This window comes from Bos javanicus, chromosome 4, assembly GCF_032452875.1.
Source record: "Bos javanicus breed banteng chromosome 4, ARS-OSU_banteng_1.0, whole genome shotgun sequence".
NCBI lineage: Eukaryota > Metazoa > Chordata > Mammalia > Artiodactyla > Bovidae > Bos > Bos javanicus.
Genome location: NC_083871.1, coordinates 103160699 through 103178455, shown reverse-complemented (window position 1 = coordinate 103178455; position 17757 = coordinate 103160699). Strand labels below are relative to the sequence as shown.

Genomic DNA, 17757 nt, shown 5'->3' with positions numbered 1-17757 from the left:
GGTCCACGATTGAGGTGCCGACAGGGCTGGTGTCTGTCGAGGCGCCACGCCTGTGCTTACAGATGCTGCCTTCTCACTGTGTCCTCACGTGGCCTTTCCTCCGTGCCCGGGCACCCGGGGCTGGTGAGCTCTGGTTTCCCTCTTCTTATAAAGGGTCCTGTTCTGTCAGATCAGGAAGGACCCTACCCTCATGACTGCCTTTAACCTCCATCACCTCCCTAAAGGCCCCATCTCCAAACACCGTCACAGGAGGGTTAGGGCTTCAACACAGAGACCTGGGCAACACAGTTCAATTCATGACAGATGGGCACTACGGCGAGTCAGGAAGTTTACTGGTGTTTGTGACTTAATAATAGTTGAGAAACAAAGGATATCAAAGGAAGATTTCTAAAAAGAGTTTTTATGTAGTGCTGAGGTCTTAAAATACCCAGATTGGCCAGCATGCTCAGTTGCTTCAGTCATGGCTGACTCTTTGCGACCCCATGGACTGTAGCCCACCAGGCTCTCTGTCCGTGGGATTCTCTGAGTAAGAATACTGGAGTGGACTGCCGTTTGCTTCTCCAGGGGATCTTCCTGACCCAGGTATTGGACCTGCATCTCTTATATCTCCTGCATTGGTAGTTGGATTCTTTACCACTTGTGCCACCTGAGGTCTTTAAAATACTGAGGACTGGCCAGCAGTTACTATTTATTCACCTCGAGCTTGAGTCTTTTCTGTGCAGAGAGCTCTTTGGTGATTGTTCTTTGGCTGAGCCCCCAGATCCAACCTGAAACGCTGAATCGGGAACCACAGTTTCCCAAACCGCATGGGACCTGTGAAGCCTGCCCTCTGGTTTCAGGCTGTAGCTCCCCCGACAGAGCCTGGCTATATCCTCTCATGTCTGTTTCAGCATCCTCCACTGACCTGGTTGCTGCCGTCCCCACCCTAGGCCAGAATCCCCTTCAGTACTCTCTAGCAAGTCTGTGCATCATGCCCTGTCTGCACTCACCCTCTCTTCCAGGTGAGGGTCAAAGGCTGCTTCCCCTCTGGACCCCATTTCCTTCTCCCTTCCCAGCCCTCTGGGCTTTGCACCTTTTACTTCTTCCTCTCTTGTGGGTTGTTCCGTCAGCATTGTTCCTAGTCTGGTCCTCACAAAGAAGGGTCTTTGTGCTTGGCATTAGTATTACCTGTGGTGTGGTTTTCAAAACACAGATTCCACCACAACAGGAACAGCAGCAAACACAGGTGCCCACACCGAGTCCTGAGCCCCAGGCCCAACCTACTGAGTGAGAACCCGACTTATTTTAGTTTTTATTTGGAAAGCATCTTAGACATCAAGCAAAGCTGCGAAATTAACCGAGTTCTCATGAGCCCCTTTACTCAGCATCTGCTCTTGGCCCTGGTTAACCTGTTCTTCACGCTGTAGTAGGAGGGACTTTTAGATCATTATTCCGATCGTGTCATTCTTGCTTTATGCTTTTAAAGGATATCATGATGGCTTTTACTCTAGGGAGGGATTTAAGCTTTCCATCTTAAGACACAGACACACAAATCTCAAACAATTACAGAAAAGATTGATAAATTTAACCACATTAAAACTGATCATTTCTGTTCATCAAAAGACCACATAAAACTCAGATGTTCTTTATGTTACTATATATATGTGACCTGATAAATTCGTCTTTATAAGTAGTATTTCTTGTCTACTAGATATTTGGTAATAACAACAGTACCACTTGGAGGAGAGAGTAGAAGATAGGTAGCTGGTAGAAGGTATTAATAGACAGTTGGGGTTGGAGAAAGAAAGAGAAGAGGCATACTCTTCTGAACCAGGGAGAGAAAAATGAAAGGTAGGAAAAGGAAGAGGATGGTTTTAAGAACGGCACTAAAATCCCTCTTAGGAAAGCCTAAGAAGTAGGTAAAAGGTGCTGAAGATTTGCCACATTGGGTATTGGTTTAATTATCTGACTGCTTTTGTATTTAAACACCTAGAGATTCTAGCAGGCTCTTGTTTTGTGGCAGACTTAATAGCCATGAAGTGGAGATGACTCACCCTGCTTTGCAAACTCCACAGTTCAGCAGAGAAGCTAAAGTAATGGTTCTATTTGGATGAAAGCTCTTTAGAGGTTTTTGATGTTGCTGTCCCTTGGGTTTTCCAGGCCAGCCCTCAGAGGATGTTTTGTTTTCTGAGCGCCCGTGCCTGCAGCTGTGAGCTGCCCCGCGTGGACGGTGGGACCTCACAGCTCAGTGTGCCTTGGCATAGGTTTCAGGGGCACAGAATTTAGCATGTACTTTCAATTCATTTATAACACAACTTAGCGTGTTTTTCAATGTAATGTATTCACTAGCAGTCTTAATGAAATAGGCTGATTTGCCTCAGCCTGGTGTGGTGTGAAGAGCATTCAACCAGTGAGGGCTTAGGAACCTGCCTTTCTAGGCTGGCTCTGCCCTGATGCTATTTTGAGCAAGTCAGCTTAAACCCTGAGCCTCATTTGCCATGTGAGGGGGTTGCCAAGGTCTTAAAGGATCCATTCAGCTTGAAAAGTCCACGATGCCATGTTTGACTGGTGTATTTAGGGAAGGTTTCCAGATGGAAAAATACAACTTTCAAAAAGGATAAATACCAGATTATGCATGTGTGAATGAGACCAGCAACTTCCTAGAGACAGGCAGCTCACACATGAGTTTTAAAAAAGTTTTATTTTTTAAAATATTATTTATTTGTTTGTTTTGTTTTTTGGCCATACTGTGCAGCTTGTGGTATCTTAGTTGCTTGACCAGGGATTGAACCCAGGCCCTCAGCAGTGAAAGCATGAAGTCCTGACTAACTGTTGGGTCACCAGGGAATTCCCAAGATTTTATTTTATTTTATTTTTTTAAAGAACAGTTTTAGGTTCATTCAGTTAGCAAAATTGAGAGGAAGGTAGAGAGATTTCCCATATACTCCCTGCCCCCACCCACGCATAGCCTCCCCCATTGTTAACATCCCCCACTAGACGGTACATTTGTTTCAGTAAATGAGCCTACACTGACACAGCATTGTCACCCAAAGGCTAGTTCCCTTTGGGGTTCTCCTTTGATGTGCTTTCTATGGGTTTGCATTGTGAATTTTCATCACTATGAATCTGCGTGGCACTTGGGCAGTTTCTGCTCTGTTCCATGCAGCTTGGCAGGGACCTACAAAGGAGAAGTGGGTGCAAGGTACGTTGTACCGTCTACACAGGAGAAAGTGGCTCAGTACTTGTTACTCAGGGTGTGGGTGGGTCTGGCCCCACCTGGGCGCCATGCAGAAGCTCCGCGGGCCCTCTCCTGCCCCGGCCCTGCCTGACAGTGCCTATATCTTAACAAGATCCCCCATCACGCGTGTAATCATCCCCATTCCTTTCTCCGTGTTGTCCAAGAGAAAACCTTACACTCTTGTGTGAACTTGAGAGCTTGAAAATTGATCTCCAGGGCTTGAAATTAGAGTCTTGGAAGCCTTTTCTACTGGGAGAGACTCACCTGGGTTTTCTAACCTCTTCCTGAATTAACTACAGAAGTGATTCCCATGGCATTTCAGCGGCTGTCTCTTTAGAGCTGATTTCTTTCTCCTGGGACTTGGCCAAAAGGAGGGGGGAGAAAGCACCACGGCTTGGCTCACCTCACAGTTCTTAATAGGAAGTTTTTGTTCCTCTGTTTTACTAGCCAGGAGAATTTTTCATTCTTTTGATCACTTTGCCTTCCCTGTTCCCTGTCCTTTGTAGGCAGAATTGATTGAATTCTAAGTTGCATCAGATACTTGGGCTCATAAATTAGCCACTAAATGCTTCTCTCTTTGCTGTTTTTTCTCTTGCAGTTTTCCAGTGCACTTATGAGTATATTTCTGATTCGATTTAGAAGGGATCTTGCTTTTTCTTCAGGTCTTCTATTTCAAAATAAATCATGGCAGAGTTTTCAAACACATAAAATAATTTATTCTTAGGAAATCTTTTAAATCTATGTGCTGCATAGTTGCACATATTGTTATTTTATTACCTCTCAAATGTATCACTTCTGAGACCAGCTGCTACTTTACTGTATTTGTAGTAAGTACCACCTTTACTTTTATCCATGCTTGGAATGTGGCAGGTAAATAGTAAAAGCATATAGACCAGAAATGCCAGAGCCTAGCTGTATGGAAGGCAACAGATGCCTAATAAATATTGCTATGAAACAACCTAAAGTCTCTGAGAAACAGTTTTCTTCTTTAATTATCTACTCATTTTTAAAAGTCATATTCCATAGAAAGTGAGCAGCTTTAAAGTAAGCAGCTTCTGTCTGGTGTAAATTTTTAACTTTCAGATGCTAATGGAACCAGCTAGAAATAGTTCATCTATATAAATTTATGATTGAATATAATTTACAAATTTTAGTGTGTACACAGAAGATCTATTCAGTTTTGTCTAAATGCTGCTCTTTCTACTTCTATGCCATGTAACAAGCTATCTTAATTCTGTATTAGGTCTCTTGTAACCTTACAGATTAGGTAGTATTTTTATTGTTCATTTATAACATCAGTGCTTGTTTAGATTTAACCACATTTTATCATTCCTTTATTCTCTGTTTATCCTCAGATCTTCCCTCCAGGATAATCACCTTTTCTTTTGATGTATATCCTTGTTTAGAGAGACTCTTCTATTGGTCTTCTGTTAGTATAACCACTTTTTAAAAAAATCTGAAACTGTCCTTATTTTTAAAAATAGAGAGTACTGCTGGTTATTCAAGTCTAGATGTCAGATATTTTCTCTCAGCATGTTGAAGATGTTATTGTCTCACTGTTAGTTGGCTCCTAGTTCTGTGAAGTAGTTACCTGATGGTTAATTGCCATTCCTTTTCTCTGACTACCTGCACAATTACTATTATTAATTTATTTTTTTGGTCTTTGGTGTCCTATGGTATCATCACGTGTGTCGGTATGGGTTTTTCTTTTTTTTTTTTTAAATTCACCTGCTTTGTGATTCTTTGTCTTCCTGAATTGAAGGATTCATGTCTCTTTTTTCTAGCACTATCTCTTTTAATATTGCCTCCACCCAGTTCCCTCCATTCCTTCTTTTAAAACTTTAATCCAATGTGTGTTGTACTATCTCATTTTGCCTTCTGTATGTTCTTCACTGCCTTCTTTTGTATTTCTCCTCGTTTTGTTTCTCTGTGCTCCATTCTGAATAATTTCCAGGTCTGTTCCCCAGTTCACTAAATCTTCAGCTATGTCTAAGTTGCTGTTTGCTGTGTATTTTATATTGTATATTGAGTTTAAAGGGCTTCCCTGATGGCTCAGTTGGTAAAGAATCTGCCTGCAATGCAGAAGATCCCGGTTTGATTCCTGGGTCGGAAAGATCCACTGGAAAAGAGATAGGCTACCCACTCCAGTATTCTTGGGCTTCTCTTGTGGCTCAGCTGGTAAAGAATCTGCCTATTGCAGACCTGGGTTTGATCCCTGGGTTGGGAAGACCCCTGGAGAAGGGAATGGCTACCTAGTCCAGTATTCTGGCCTGGAGAATTCCATGGACTGTATAGTCCATGGGGTTGCAAAGAGTCGGACACGACTGAGCGACTTTCACTTTCGACTTATTGAGCTGTTAGTATAAGTCACTCACTGTGCTAGGCACTAGGGAGAGAGATCAATAGTTTCTGTCCTCCAAATGCTCAGAGTGTAATGAGCAGACATTTCATTTCAGTGGGACACGATCAGGGATGTGACAGGTAGGGAGAGACACTCACCCGCCTTTGGAGCATCGAGGAGGGAGGTGATGCCTGGGCTGCATCTGCAGGGCTGGTAGAAATAATCCAGGTGGAGAGCAGAGGGAGCGCATCCCAGGCAGCGAAGGAGAGGGATGTGCAGATCACTGAGCCACAGAGGATCTGGGCTTAGGGAACTGCAGGTAGCTCATTGAGCCAGAGTGTAGTTGGGATGGTGTGAGAGTAGAGCTGGGAAGGATGAGAAGTGAGCCTGGAGGTAGTCTGCAGCCTGGATGTGGAAGGTCCTATAACTAGGAAACTGTTGAACTCTCTTCCCTGCATAGCCGGTGGTGCTGTCAAAGTAGTCATGTTCATTTCTCATTAGAGCCAACTCTTCTGAAAGAATAGGAAAACGGGCTTGGGCATCAAGGCAGGCTTCTACTAAGATTCCAGCTCCACCTGCAGCTGGGTGGTCATGTAACTGATTGACTTACCTTCTCCGAACTTCTCTTTCTCAGTGATAAGTGAGAAGAGATGAGATGGCTCTGTACGTCCTCCTCTATTTATAGTATTCTGTGGTGGTGTGATAAGGCAGGAGGAACATGTCAATGTGTGTATATAGACAGACAGACACAACATGCTTAAGTAAAAAGTGGTGCTCAAATTTATGAATGTTTGCTAGTATTATGCTGACAGTTAACTGGCAAGTTCTGGCTTTCATTTGGTTGTTTTTGAACCGTGGATATTCAATGAGTGGGTATCTGTTGATGGAGAATATTTTCATATCTGAAACAAAATGTTATCAGTGTGACTTTTCATTGCCTTTCAACTGAACTCGGCTGTTATTTTCTTAGATGAGCTCCCTCTGGAACAGCACAATCTTTCTTTCTCCTCCGTGGAGCTCATGCCGAGGGAAAGTGCTGTGCCCAGCACTGCATACGTGGCCTTAACAGAAACCGCTCCAGGGTCCCTGCAAAGCAGTTCTCTCCACGTCACATCATCTCCATCCACCATGACTTTTGATACAGCCTTTTTTAACCAAGGAAAATGGACCCAAAGTACAGCAGATCCCAGCATCTTTGCGGAAAATTATGTGGCAGTGACGAGCAACGAGGTCCTAGATGACGATGAAATGGACAACTTCTTGCCAGAGACTTATTGGACCACCTCCCGTGTGGTTTCTCCGGTACGATATGTCACAGTCAGTCCTCCAGAGCCGCCCAAAGAAACCTTAGAGTCCGTGCTGACTCCATCGTTACCCGTCATACCTTTACAAGATGAAGAAGTGACATCAGCCTGGCTAAACACAGAGCAACAACCAACCACGCATGCTGAGCTCCCCGGGCATTTCAATGCTTTTCAGTCAGCTTTTCCCACTTCTGAGGGCATAATTCCAATGCCTAGTAGGAATTTGGTGTTTTATCCTTCTGATGCTTGTGGGCACGTGTCAAGCAGGACTTTGCCGGAGATCATGGCTTCAGGAGCAGAGGGCTCAGGAACCTTCCTTCTTAGCTCGCAGTCTTCCGAGTCCTGGCCACCAGGTGATGATGTTACTCAGCAGCCATCTCCCCCGTCAGGGCAGGTCTCACCGTCTCCAGAGGATGCTCTGGCCACAGATACAGACAGGTACTCTGATGTCACCACTGCTTTGGGTCAGAGTCTAGACAAAACCATCTCTCCAGGCACACACCGTCCTGCAGCTCTGTCGCCGATGGTCCTTGCTTTCAGCAGCAGCAGTGCACGTTGGGCTTTGTTTCCAACTCCTCTGGCATCTGGATCCTTTTCTGCTCAATCAGCTGGCGTGTCACATAACCCCTTTCTTCCCGGCGACTCCAGTGAGGCATCAGAATTGCCTGGCCACTCAGTGGTCCCAAGTGGTGTGGGTGACTCTCATGTCTGGAGCCCGGTGTCTTCGTTCAGACCGTACACGTGGTGTGTGTCCTGTGCTGCGGTGTTGTCCCGGCCTGTGCTGTCAACGAGCCTCACGGAGAAGGACACGGGATCGGGCGATGGTGCTGAGACCCTGTCCCCCACCCCCTTGGAAGCCAGCAGCATCTCTCCACTGAGCAGTGTTGTCACGGACTTCTCTGAATTTGAGGAAGATTCTCAAGAATTTAATACACTTTTCCCCTCCAGGCCGATGGTTCCTCTCTCTTCTCCGTCTGGGGAAATCTCAGCCACCAGCATCGGTGTTTCAGCCGAGGGGGAGATGAGCAGTGTTGTAACTGTGCAGGTGTACCCTCCCCACGGCCACCTCTCGGTGCCTGTGTCACCTGATGCTGCTCTGGGCTCCGTCTCTGTCGCTCAAGTGATGCCGTCCAGCGTGACAGCTGTGCCGTCCTCGGTCACCCCCGGGGTCCTTCTCGACTCTTCTTACCCCATCACAGCAAACAGAAACACACCGTCGCTCGCTGTCAGCGGACCAGGTCTTTTTACATCTTACAGTTTGGACCCGCCGGCAGAGTCTTCGCTTTTCCCGGATCGAGAACCTGTCAATTTTTCCCAACTTGAAACTGCAAGTATTTGGGGTTCTGCATCCAGCTTTTTCTCTACTCCACCGCTGGAATACAGCAGCAGCGTCCCTCCATCTTCGGAAGTATTTGCTTCTCCATCTCTGAGGTCAAGGGATCTGTCTACCTTTGTTTCTCAGGCGTTTTCCAGCTTGGTTGAGACACCTACATTGAGTGACGCAATCAATTCTCAGTCACTGCAGCCCTCTGTTCCCGGTTCCACAAACCTGGAGTTTTCTCAGCCCTGGCCAAGCTCAGACTTTCTTTTAAGCACGTTCACTCTTCTCCCTGGTTACTCTGCAATGTCACGACACTCCAGCTTCCCCTCTGATTCCCTGAAGTTTTCTGAAGCGCCCACAGTGTCGCTTACAGACACTGAAGCTCATTTTACCTCAGCTTTCACTGAAACTACCTCCTCTGTTGAGTCTTCACTCACGTCCCGTGAATCCGCAGTCACCACCCTGGTGCCCTCCATCTCCAAGCCCGTTTTGACTGCTGACTCTCACTTCATGTCACTTTGGACTGCTGTTCCTACTTCCCCTGTTCTAACTGAACCTTCTGTCTTTTCAACCCCGGCACCTTCTGGTGATTTCAGTGCTGTAAACGATCACATGTCTGTCTTACCCTCTTTCTCGGAAGTCACCCGTGCCAGCACAGTGCTGGTCACTGCCGGGCACCTGCCGTCAGCATCCTCGTCTGTTTCTGACGTGACCCCCTCGCCTCTGCCTGCAGAGCCTGCAGGTGGTTCGCATGGGCCGTCCTTCACACCCGCGGATCTACCAAGGAACACCTCCACTGAACCAAGCATATCTGATACCAGTGGTGCCCCTGAGAATTCTGGCCACACCACCCTGAACAGCAGAACTGCCAGTCAGGATCTCCACGAGGGCGGCACAGTTCTCCCCGCACTGTCCCTTCATCCTGTGAGCACCCCCACTCCCGAAGCATCAGTTCATACTCCAGCGCTGGTCACCACCAAGTCGCCATACGTGTGTGATATTACAGTTCCTGATGCCTATTTGATCACAACTGGTAAGCCCCTGCTTCACGTCCCTTCTCTCAGTTGGGGTGATCTTCCAAAGGTGCTGATATGAAACGCGTATATGGTGTGCAGCTTTGGGGCAGAGTATAAGGTCTGGATCCAGACAACTCCTCACTGCTCTACCAGCTCCCGTGAGTTCTCCAGACAGTTAGCTTCTCTAAGCCTCAGTTTCCACAACTGTTAAACAGGGAGGATGGTGGCACTTAACTTTTTTGGGTTGTTATAGAGATTTCAATGCGTTAATGCATATAAAATACTTAACCTAGTGCCTGGCTTATCTAGTAAGTGCCCACAAAATATTACAGATTAGCAGCAATGAAAACAGATTTAGATGAGCCTTAGAAGTGTTTGCTGGGATCTTTGTCTTTGGAGTTCATAACCCGTTGGATACAGAGATGACACAGTTAAAGTAAAATGCCTTCATGTTTAGTTCAAGCAGTTAGTTGGACAAATGTGTAAGGGCCTCCACTGCAATTTCTTATTCATTTACTGTTCTCACTTTTCCTGGAAAAGAGGGGAAACTTTGTTTTTATATGAAAGTGTTAGTTACTCAGTGGTGTCTGACTCTTTGCGACCCCACAGACTAGCCTACCAGGCTCCTCTGCCCATAGAATTCTCTAGGCAAGAATGCTGGAGTGGGTAGCCATTCCCTTCTCCAGGGGATCTTCCTGAGCCAGGGATCGAATCCGGGTTTCCTGCGTTACAGGCAGATTCTTTAGCATCTGAGCCATCAGAGAAGCCAAGGAGAGCAACATGGGGTGACTTAGTATCCTCTGAACTGGGTCACAGACCTTGACCTTCTCCCCAGCCTGCTGTCTGAGTTACTGGCCAACAGGCAGCAGCTTCTCTTGCAGCTGCTTGGCTGTTTTAGCCGCAGGAACCCGGAGTACCCCGGATGTCATGTCTGAACAAGTCTGGCGACTGTGGTCTCCCATTAGACTGTCCCACTTTTCCTCTGAGAAGTGGCAAGTGTGCATCAAGCCAGTGTCCTGTTCATATGCACTGAAGTATAATGTACGGTTGATCAGCAACCTGGTTCTGCATGTTGCTTGGGATGGGGATGAGGGATAGAAAGGAAGAAGATGGCAGGAGAGGAGGAGCAGGCAGGGAGCTGAGTGGTCAGGGAAGGTGGAACTGGGAGGAGGGAGGAGAACGCACTGGGTCTTTTTTTTCCACACTGAGACCAGGGGAGCCCTTGGGTCCTCTGCACATTCATAATGACACTAACCTGCCTTGCAGTGCTGGCCCGCAGAGCCGTGCAGGAGTATATCATCACATCCATCAAAGAGGTGTTGAGGACCCACTTTAACCGCGTGGTGGAGCTCAAGGTGGGTCTGCATGGTGTGGAAATCTGGACGGGGAGCTTGGGTGGATTGCTCGTCTTAGTGGGAGCAGGACATTTGTTTTCCTCTTTCCCCCTCCCTCCTCCTGGTGGACACCTTCTTTTCCTTTGGATCACCCCTCAACCATCCAGTTCTCCAAGGAAGCCTTTCAGACCCCAGACGAGGCCAGGTTTAGTCCATCAGACGTGTTGGCAGAGTGGGAGCAAAGGGCTCTAAGACTCGAGTCTGGGGTGATGGCCAAAGGATCTTGCTTCCTTTGATTTACATGAAAGCGCTTGGATGAGAGTTTAGAGGGAATGTGTATGTATGTTTCTGTGCATTGAGTGAGATGGGTTTCTAGGTGCTTTATGCTGGACGCCTGCTGGTGCCTCCTGTCCCCTGCTGAGCTCACAAAGCCACGTTCTAGGCTGGCGCCATCCTGAACGGAGCCGTGAGCCACGTGTGGCTGTTGAGCACGTGCAGTGGGGCTTGTCCCGAGTGAGATGTGCTGTCAATGCAAAATAAACACCAGATTTCAGAGACTCAGTGCAAAAGGGAATGCAAAATATCTCATTAATCATGTTTTTGCATTGCCTACAATTGAGATGATATTTCATATATGGTTTAAGTAAAATGTTTTAAAAATTAATTTCACCTGTTTATATTTTTAAATGTGGCTACTAGAAGTTTAAAAATTACATATGTGGCTCACATATTTCTTGTGGATAGCTCTGCTTAATAGAGTCAGTGCTCCTTTTTACGTGGGTTAAATACAATAAAACACCTTGAATTTTTCTGAATTCCTTATTTGGTTCCTGTTATTGACTATTCTTCTTTTTCACAGTCCTTGCTCTTGTAATTTTGTGCTTTTGTTGAGAAATTTGATGGATATGTGAATAATTAAAATAAAATAAATTAAAATAAAATTTTAATTATCTCTGAAGCCATACCCCTTCATTTAAAATTATTTTTTTAACTTTGTTATTTTTCTACTCAATACAACTTCCTTTAGTTTGGGTAATGTTACCCTCAAATTTTCTAATTAATGTCTTTTGTCTTTATTTTTATAGGTTTATGAACTATTTGCTGACTTCACTTTTCTGGTAACATCTGGTCCCTTCGTTTACACGGCAATATCTGTCATCAATGTACTTATAAATAGTAAACTTGTACGAGACCAAACTCCTTTAATCTTGGCTGTGAAACCCTCCTTCCTTGTGCCAGAGTCCAGGTTCCAAGTTCAAACAGGTACGAAGACTTAAGTATAGTTGTTCTGATTTGTAAATAGAATTTCATTTCATTTTTTTATGTTTTAAAATAGTTTGGGGAGGATTGTGTCAAAACTTGTTATTCAGAATTTCAAAAAACTTTATAATGATGGCGAATTTCCAGCTTATATAAAAGTGCACAGAATAATATAATGAACCCCTAGTTACTCATTGTATGGCTTCAACAATTGGTGGCTCAGACAGTAAAGAGTCCGCCTGCAATGCAGGAGACCTGGGTTCAAGCCCTGGATTGGGAAGCTCCTGGGTTGTGAAGATCCCCTGGAGGAGGGCATGACAACGCGCTCTAGTATTCTGGCCTGGAGAATCCCCAGGGACAAAGGAACAGTTCCCAGGGTTGCAAAGAGTCAGACGCAACTGAGTGACTAACACACAACAGTTTTCAACTCCTAGCCAGTTTTGTTACATCTTTGTCCTCAGATAAACCCCCTCCTCTCAGGTTATTTTGATATGGCCTCTTGTCATCTCATTCATAAATATTTCAGCCTGTGCCTCTAAAAGATAAGACTATTAAACATATATGCACACACATAAAACATACATATGCATACATACACACTTCTATTCACAATATCATTGTCACACCCCCTGAAATTAACAGTAATTCATTAATGTCATTTAAATTTTTATTATGGACTTTTAAAAACATACAGAAGTAGAAAGAATACTGTAATTAGCCCACATATGTGCATACAAACATTTTTCCAATTTTGTTTATCTCACAGAGACTTTTTTGAGGAAGCTAGAGTGTTTTAAAACAATATCAGATACCATGTCATTTCACCCATACATACTTAAGAATTCATCACTAGTGAATTTATTTATATTTCAAATGTTTCAGTGTTGTATCTTTTGATGCCCCAGTTATTATCTTAGGTATTTTTCCATTTTAAGATAGTATGAGTCACCTTCACATTGCATGTAGTCCTTTGGGACAGTTGGCTTTCCACATTTCCATGATATGATATATGTAAATAATACATCATGGACTCTTGTATACTGTTGGTGAGAATGTAAATTGGTGCAGCCACTACAGAAAACAGTATGGAGGTTTCTCAAAAAACTGAAAATAGAACTACCATATGACCCAGCAGTTCCACTCTGGGATGTGTATCCAAAAAAATGAAAACACTAATTCAAAAAGACACATACACCTCAGTGTTCATAGCAGCATTTTTTTCAATAACCCAAGACATAGAAGCACCCAAGTGCCTGTCAACAGATGAATGGATGAAGATGTGATATGTATGTGTGTGTGTATATATATATAATGGTGATGTTCAGTCATGTCGGACTCTTTGCAAACCCATGGACTGTAACCTGCCAGGCTCCTCTGTCCGTGTGAATTTCCTGGCAAGAATATTGGAGTGGGTTGCCATTTATTCCTCCAGGGAGTCTTTCTGACCCAGGGTTTGAACCTGTATCTCCTGTGTCTCCTGCATTGGCAGGTAGATTCTTTACTGTTGAGCCACCTGGGAATCCCTATATATTTATATACTATTTAGCCATAAAAAGGAATGAAAATTTTGCCATTTGCAAGAACATGGATGGACTTAGAGGGTATTATGCTAAGTGAAGTTAAGTCAGACAGAGAAAGACAAATACTGTGTCTTTGTGAATAAAATAGAAAAGAAATGGATTCATAGAGAACAAACTAGTGTTTACAAGCAGAGAGAACCAAGGGTGGGGACAGTATAGATGTGAGAGATTAAGAGGCGCGAACTACTATATATAAAATAAATAAGCTACAAGGGTATATTGTATAACACAGGGAATATAGCTAGTATTTTATAACTATAAATGAAATATAACCTTTAAAAACTGTGAATCAGTAGGTTGTACACTTGAAACTTACATAATCATGTACATCAACTATCCTTCAGTAAGATAATAATTTTATAGAACTTAACTGTGTACTGTGGGACAGAGTTCGTTGATTTAGACACTGTTTTGTCCCTCTCCTCATTTTAAATACTGAAGAAATGCCTAGTTCAGGAGACTGTGTTGCTGTCCTTTTTTTCAGTACTCCAGTTTGTGCCTCAAAGTGTGGACACCGGCTTCTGCAACTTCACCCAGCGCATCGAGAAAGGCCTGATGATAGCTCTCTCAGAAGTGAGAAAACACCACCAGGGAAGGTATAACCTCACGGTGCAGGTGAGAACAGCCTTGAGTGCAGAACAAGATGCTTTATCTTTTAAAGAGGAACCTGTTTCTTAATGTTTAGTTTCAGACACACTTCACTCTTACTAATTCCCTCCGGCAGAGGAGATTCGGTTCTCAGGGATTAGAGAGCATCTCTTTCCATGGCATTGAGCCCACAGAGCGTGAGTAGGCTAAGTATATTTGAAAGATTGCAGAGTGGTGCAATAACCAGGGAGCTCAGATATGGTGAACTGAAGAGGGAGGAGCCTATGTGGGAAATGTAAGAAGGTTCTAAAAAAGAACAGTATCAACTTAAATATCCAATGAGGGGAATGCTTGAATACACTGGAGTTTCATTTTATGGAATACCGTGAAATACAGTGCTTCACTGTATGAACAGAATATAGTGCTAATCAAAGAATAGGCTTTGTACTACATGGAAACTGATGTTTTTACATTTCTTTGATATTTATTCCTCCATATTCTTTGTTTTTTCTTTTTCAAATTCATTTTAAAAAGATCTTGGTGGTCCTGGATCCCCCATGCATATTTCTTACTTTTTCCATCTCTCTCTCTCTCTTTCATATTTATTTATGTAGTTTTGGCTGTGTCAGGTCTTGGTTGCAGCATGCGGGGTCTTTTGTTGTGACATGCAGGCTCTTCATTGCAGTGTGAGGGCTTCCCTCTAGTTGTGGCACAGGCAGGCCCAGGAGTTGAGGCACACGGGCTTCATTGTCTTGTGACATGTGGGATCTTAGTTCCCTGACCAGGAATCAAACCCAAGTGCCCTGCATTGGAAGGTGGATTCTTAACCACTGGACCACCAGGGAAGTCCCTCTACCTGTTTTTGAAATTCCCTGCTTTTACAGATTTTTAAATCTTGTCCTCCTAGTTATTGATGTAGTCTTCAGCTGTGTCTTCAGTCTTCATTACGTTATTCATTTCCTCTATTGAATTTTCTTTTAGCTGTCATTTGTTTTTCATTGTTATTTGCTCTTTGTTTCATTGCAGGCTTCCTATAATAATGCAGGCTTGTCTTGAATGATGTTACAATAGTCCCTTGGAAGTTTCTGAGGATGTTAATTAGAATTTTTAATCAGTTGTCTTCCATGTCCTAAGTTTTCTCTGCATTCTTTGCCATTGTTCTGTGTTTATCTTGGGTCTTCACTTTCATGCTATTAGTTTCCTGTAAACATCTGCTGACTGTTAGTGGTTGTCTTTAGGAATGAGGAAGAAGGTGGTTTTAGGACCTTGTTCACCTTTCCCCTTCAGCTGTAGAGTCTGTGTCTACATCAGCCCTCTCTCCTGATAGGAGAGTTCACTGGAGCCCTGGGTACCAGGCAGTATGTGGTCATGGGCAGGCAACAGTTGTATGAGATGAGGAGGTTGTATCCTGGGGATGGGGTGTGTTGATGTATTTTTTATGGCAGAACAGCTCCTTCTTTCATGCTTTTTCCTTCTTTGTCTCTTATGTGCACTGTGGTTATTTTCATCCACCTTCCTGCTTAGAGGCTGCCCCACAACAGGTCTTGGGCCCTCTCAGATCAGGAGCTCATCTTCCTCAGGGAGCAGTTCTTCAGCTTCCTGGGGTGAACCTGGGGCTGCTAGCCCTTCTGACTTGGCCTGGGTGTGACATGGGAAGGGAGAGGGGTGGGAGATACCTGAATCACCCAGTCTTTACCTAGTGACCCCACTGGCTGTCCTGCAGCCCACTTTGGTCTCAGTTCCTGCAGATCTCTGGGAGGAGGCCTCCTAGGGCCTCTGGAGGAGACCCTTCTCAGTCCACTGTGGTCTGTGCATGTGTGTGTTTTGGGGTCTTGGTTCCCTCTGTTCTGGTTTGTATCAACATGATTCCCACCCTGCCTCCAGCTTCCAGTAATATGACAGAATCTCTGGTTTTCTTCTTTTCTCGGTGTCTTTGTAGATTTATTCCCCTTTGTTCATCTTATTATTATTTCAGTGGGATTTGGGGTGGGAACGAAATGGGGAGAAACTATAAATACATGTATGTGTTCAGTTCTCTACTTAATGTAAAAAATGTTTTCAATAAACTGAAGGTTTAAAATTATTACAAAAGGGAACCTGGTTGTGAAGCCAATTATTCTTCCTTTAAAAATATTCTTAAAAAAAAATTTGGTGAGGGAAATTGTGAGAGAGAAATCATAGTCAGGCCTTGAGCTAGATGTTTTAATTTATCTTATTCCAATTTCTTTCTTTCAGATCTTGAATATCACTGTGGGATCTTCGAGGCTGGCTCCTCGCCGGGGCCCAGTGAACATCGTCTTTGCTGTCAGAGGCTCGCAGGGGTTTCTGAATGGATCTGAAGTGAGCGAGCTGCTCAGAAACCTGAGCGTGGTGGAGTTCAGTTTCTACCTGGGGTACCCGGTGCTGCAGATCGCTGAACGTGAGTGGTGCTCTCCCGGGGAATGTGGCTGCGAATGCTTGCGTTGGTGGACTTCTTCAAACAGAATAGCTAGAAGAAATCCAGAATGTAAATCAGATAAAACTGGAGCTTCTCAGGTCACGCGGGGGTGGGCCTCCAGAGCCCTCCTCTGCCCCGAGGCTTGCTTTGTTATTCTCTTCAGAGAGCCAAGGGTGCTATCCAAGATTATACCAGTCCTGGAAGAGGTGAAACCAGAGGGACCAAGTAACAAATCTGTGGTTACCAGGGCTGAAGGACGTGAAGAAAGCAGCTTGGAGTAGGGGGAGGGGGTAGTGATGAGAGTGTCTTGTATATTATGGTGGTGGTTACACACCTCTATGCACTTGTCAAAACCCATAAAACTGTTAGGTTGGTGCAAAAGTAATTGCGGTTTTGCATTGTTGAACTTTGCCATTTGATATCGGAATACCTTCTTAAATAAATGTGGTTATGTTGTACATCATTTTAATGCCCATTTCTCACTTTATGTTTTTTTTGCTAGTGACTTGTTACTGGCTGTGTATTTTGTATTTATTTTAGACTATGGAAATGATGTTAAACAAAAAGCAAATTCGAGTGATTTCCGTATTTGAGTTCAAAATGGGTTGTAAAGCAGAGACAACTCACAACATCAACAAAGCATTTGGCCAAAGAACTGCTAATGAATGTACAGAGCAGTGGTGGTTCAAGAAGTTTTGCAAAGGAGAGGAAAGCCTTGAAGATGAGGAACATAGTTCGGAAGTTGACAATGGCCAGTTGAGAGCCATCAACAAATCTGATCCTTTTCCAACTACACAAGAAGTTGCTGAAGAACTCAGCATCAACGATTTTATAGTCATTCGGTATTTGAAGCAAATTGGAAAGGTGGAAAAACTAGATAAGTGGGTGCCTTGTGAGCTGACTGAAAATTTTTAGAAAATTGTCGTCTGAAGTGTCCTCTTATTCTAGACAACAACAGTGAACCATTTCTCAATCAGATTGTGTCGTGGGATGAAAAGTGGATTTTATACGACAACCAGCAATGACTAGCTCAGCAGTTGGACCAAGAAGAAGCTCCAAAGTACTTCCCAAAGCCAGACTTGCACCAAAAAAGGTCATTGTTACTGTTTGGTGGTCTGCTGGTGGTCTGATCCACTACAGCTTTCTGAATCCTGGCGAAACCATTCCATCTGAGAAGTATGCTCAGCAAATTGATGAGATACCCTGATAACTGCAACACCTGCAGCCAGCATTGGTCAACAGAAAGGGCCCAGTTCTTTTCCACAACAACACCTGACCACATGTCACACAACCAATGTTTTAAAAATTGAATGAATTGGGCTATGAAGTTTTGCTTCATCTGCCATGTTCACCTCACCT

At 44.2% G+C, this 17757-nt stretch overlaps 1 protein-coding gene across 1 annotated transcript in view; it reads left to right on the top strand.

The window, feature by feature from the left end:
- Positions 1-17757, top strand: part of KIAA1549 (KIAA1549 ortholog) — a 126497-nt gene that overhangs the window by 40790 nt on the left and 67950 nt on the right. Inside the window, exons 3-7 of the mRNA XM_061415469.1 lie at positions 6529-9216; positions 10466-10554; positions 11619-11796; positions 13858-13988; positions 16197-16380. Coding sequence (XP_061271453.1) covers positions 6529-9216; positions 10466-10554; positions 11619-11796; positions 13858-13988; positions 16197-16380 — 3270 coding nt within the window. The remainder of the gene's footprint in view (positions 1-6528; positions 9217-10465; positions 10555-11618; positions 11797-13857; positions 13989-16196; positions 16381-17757) is intronic.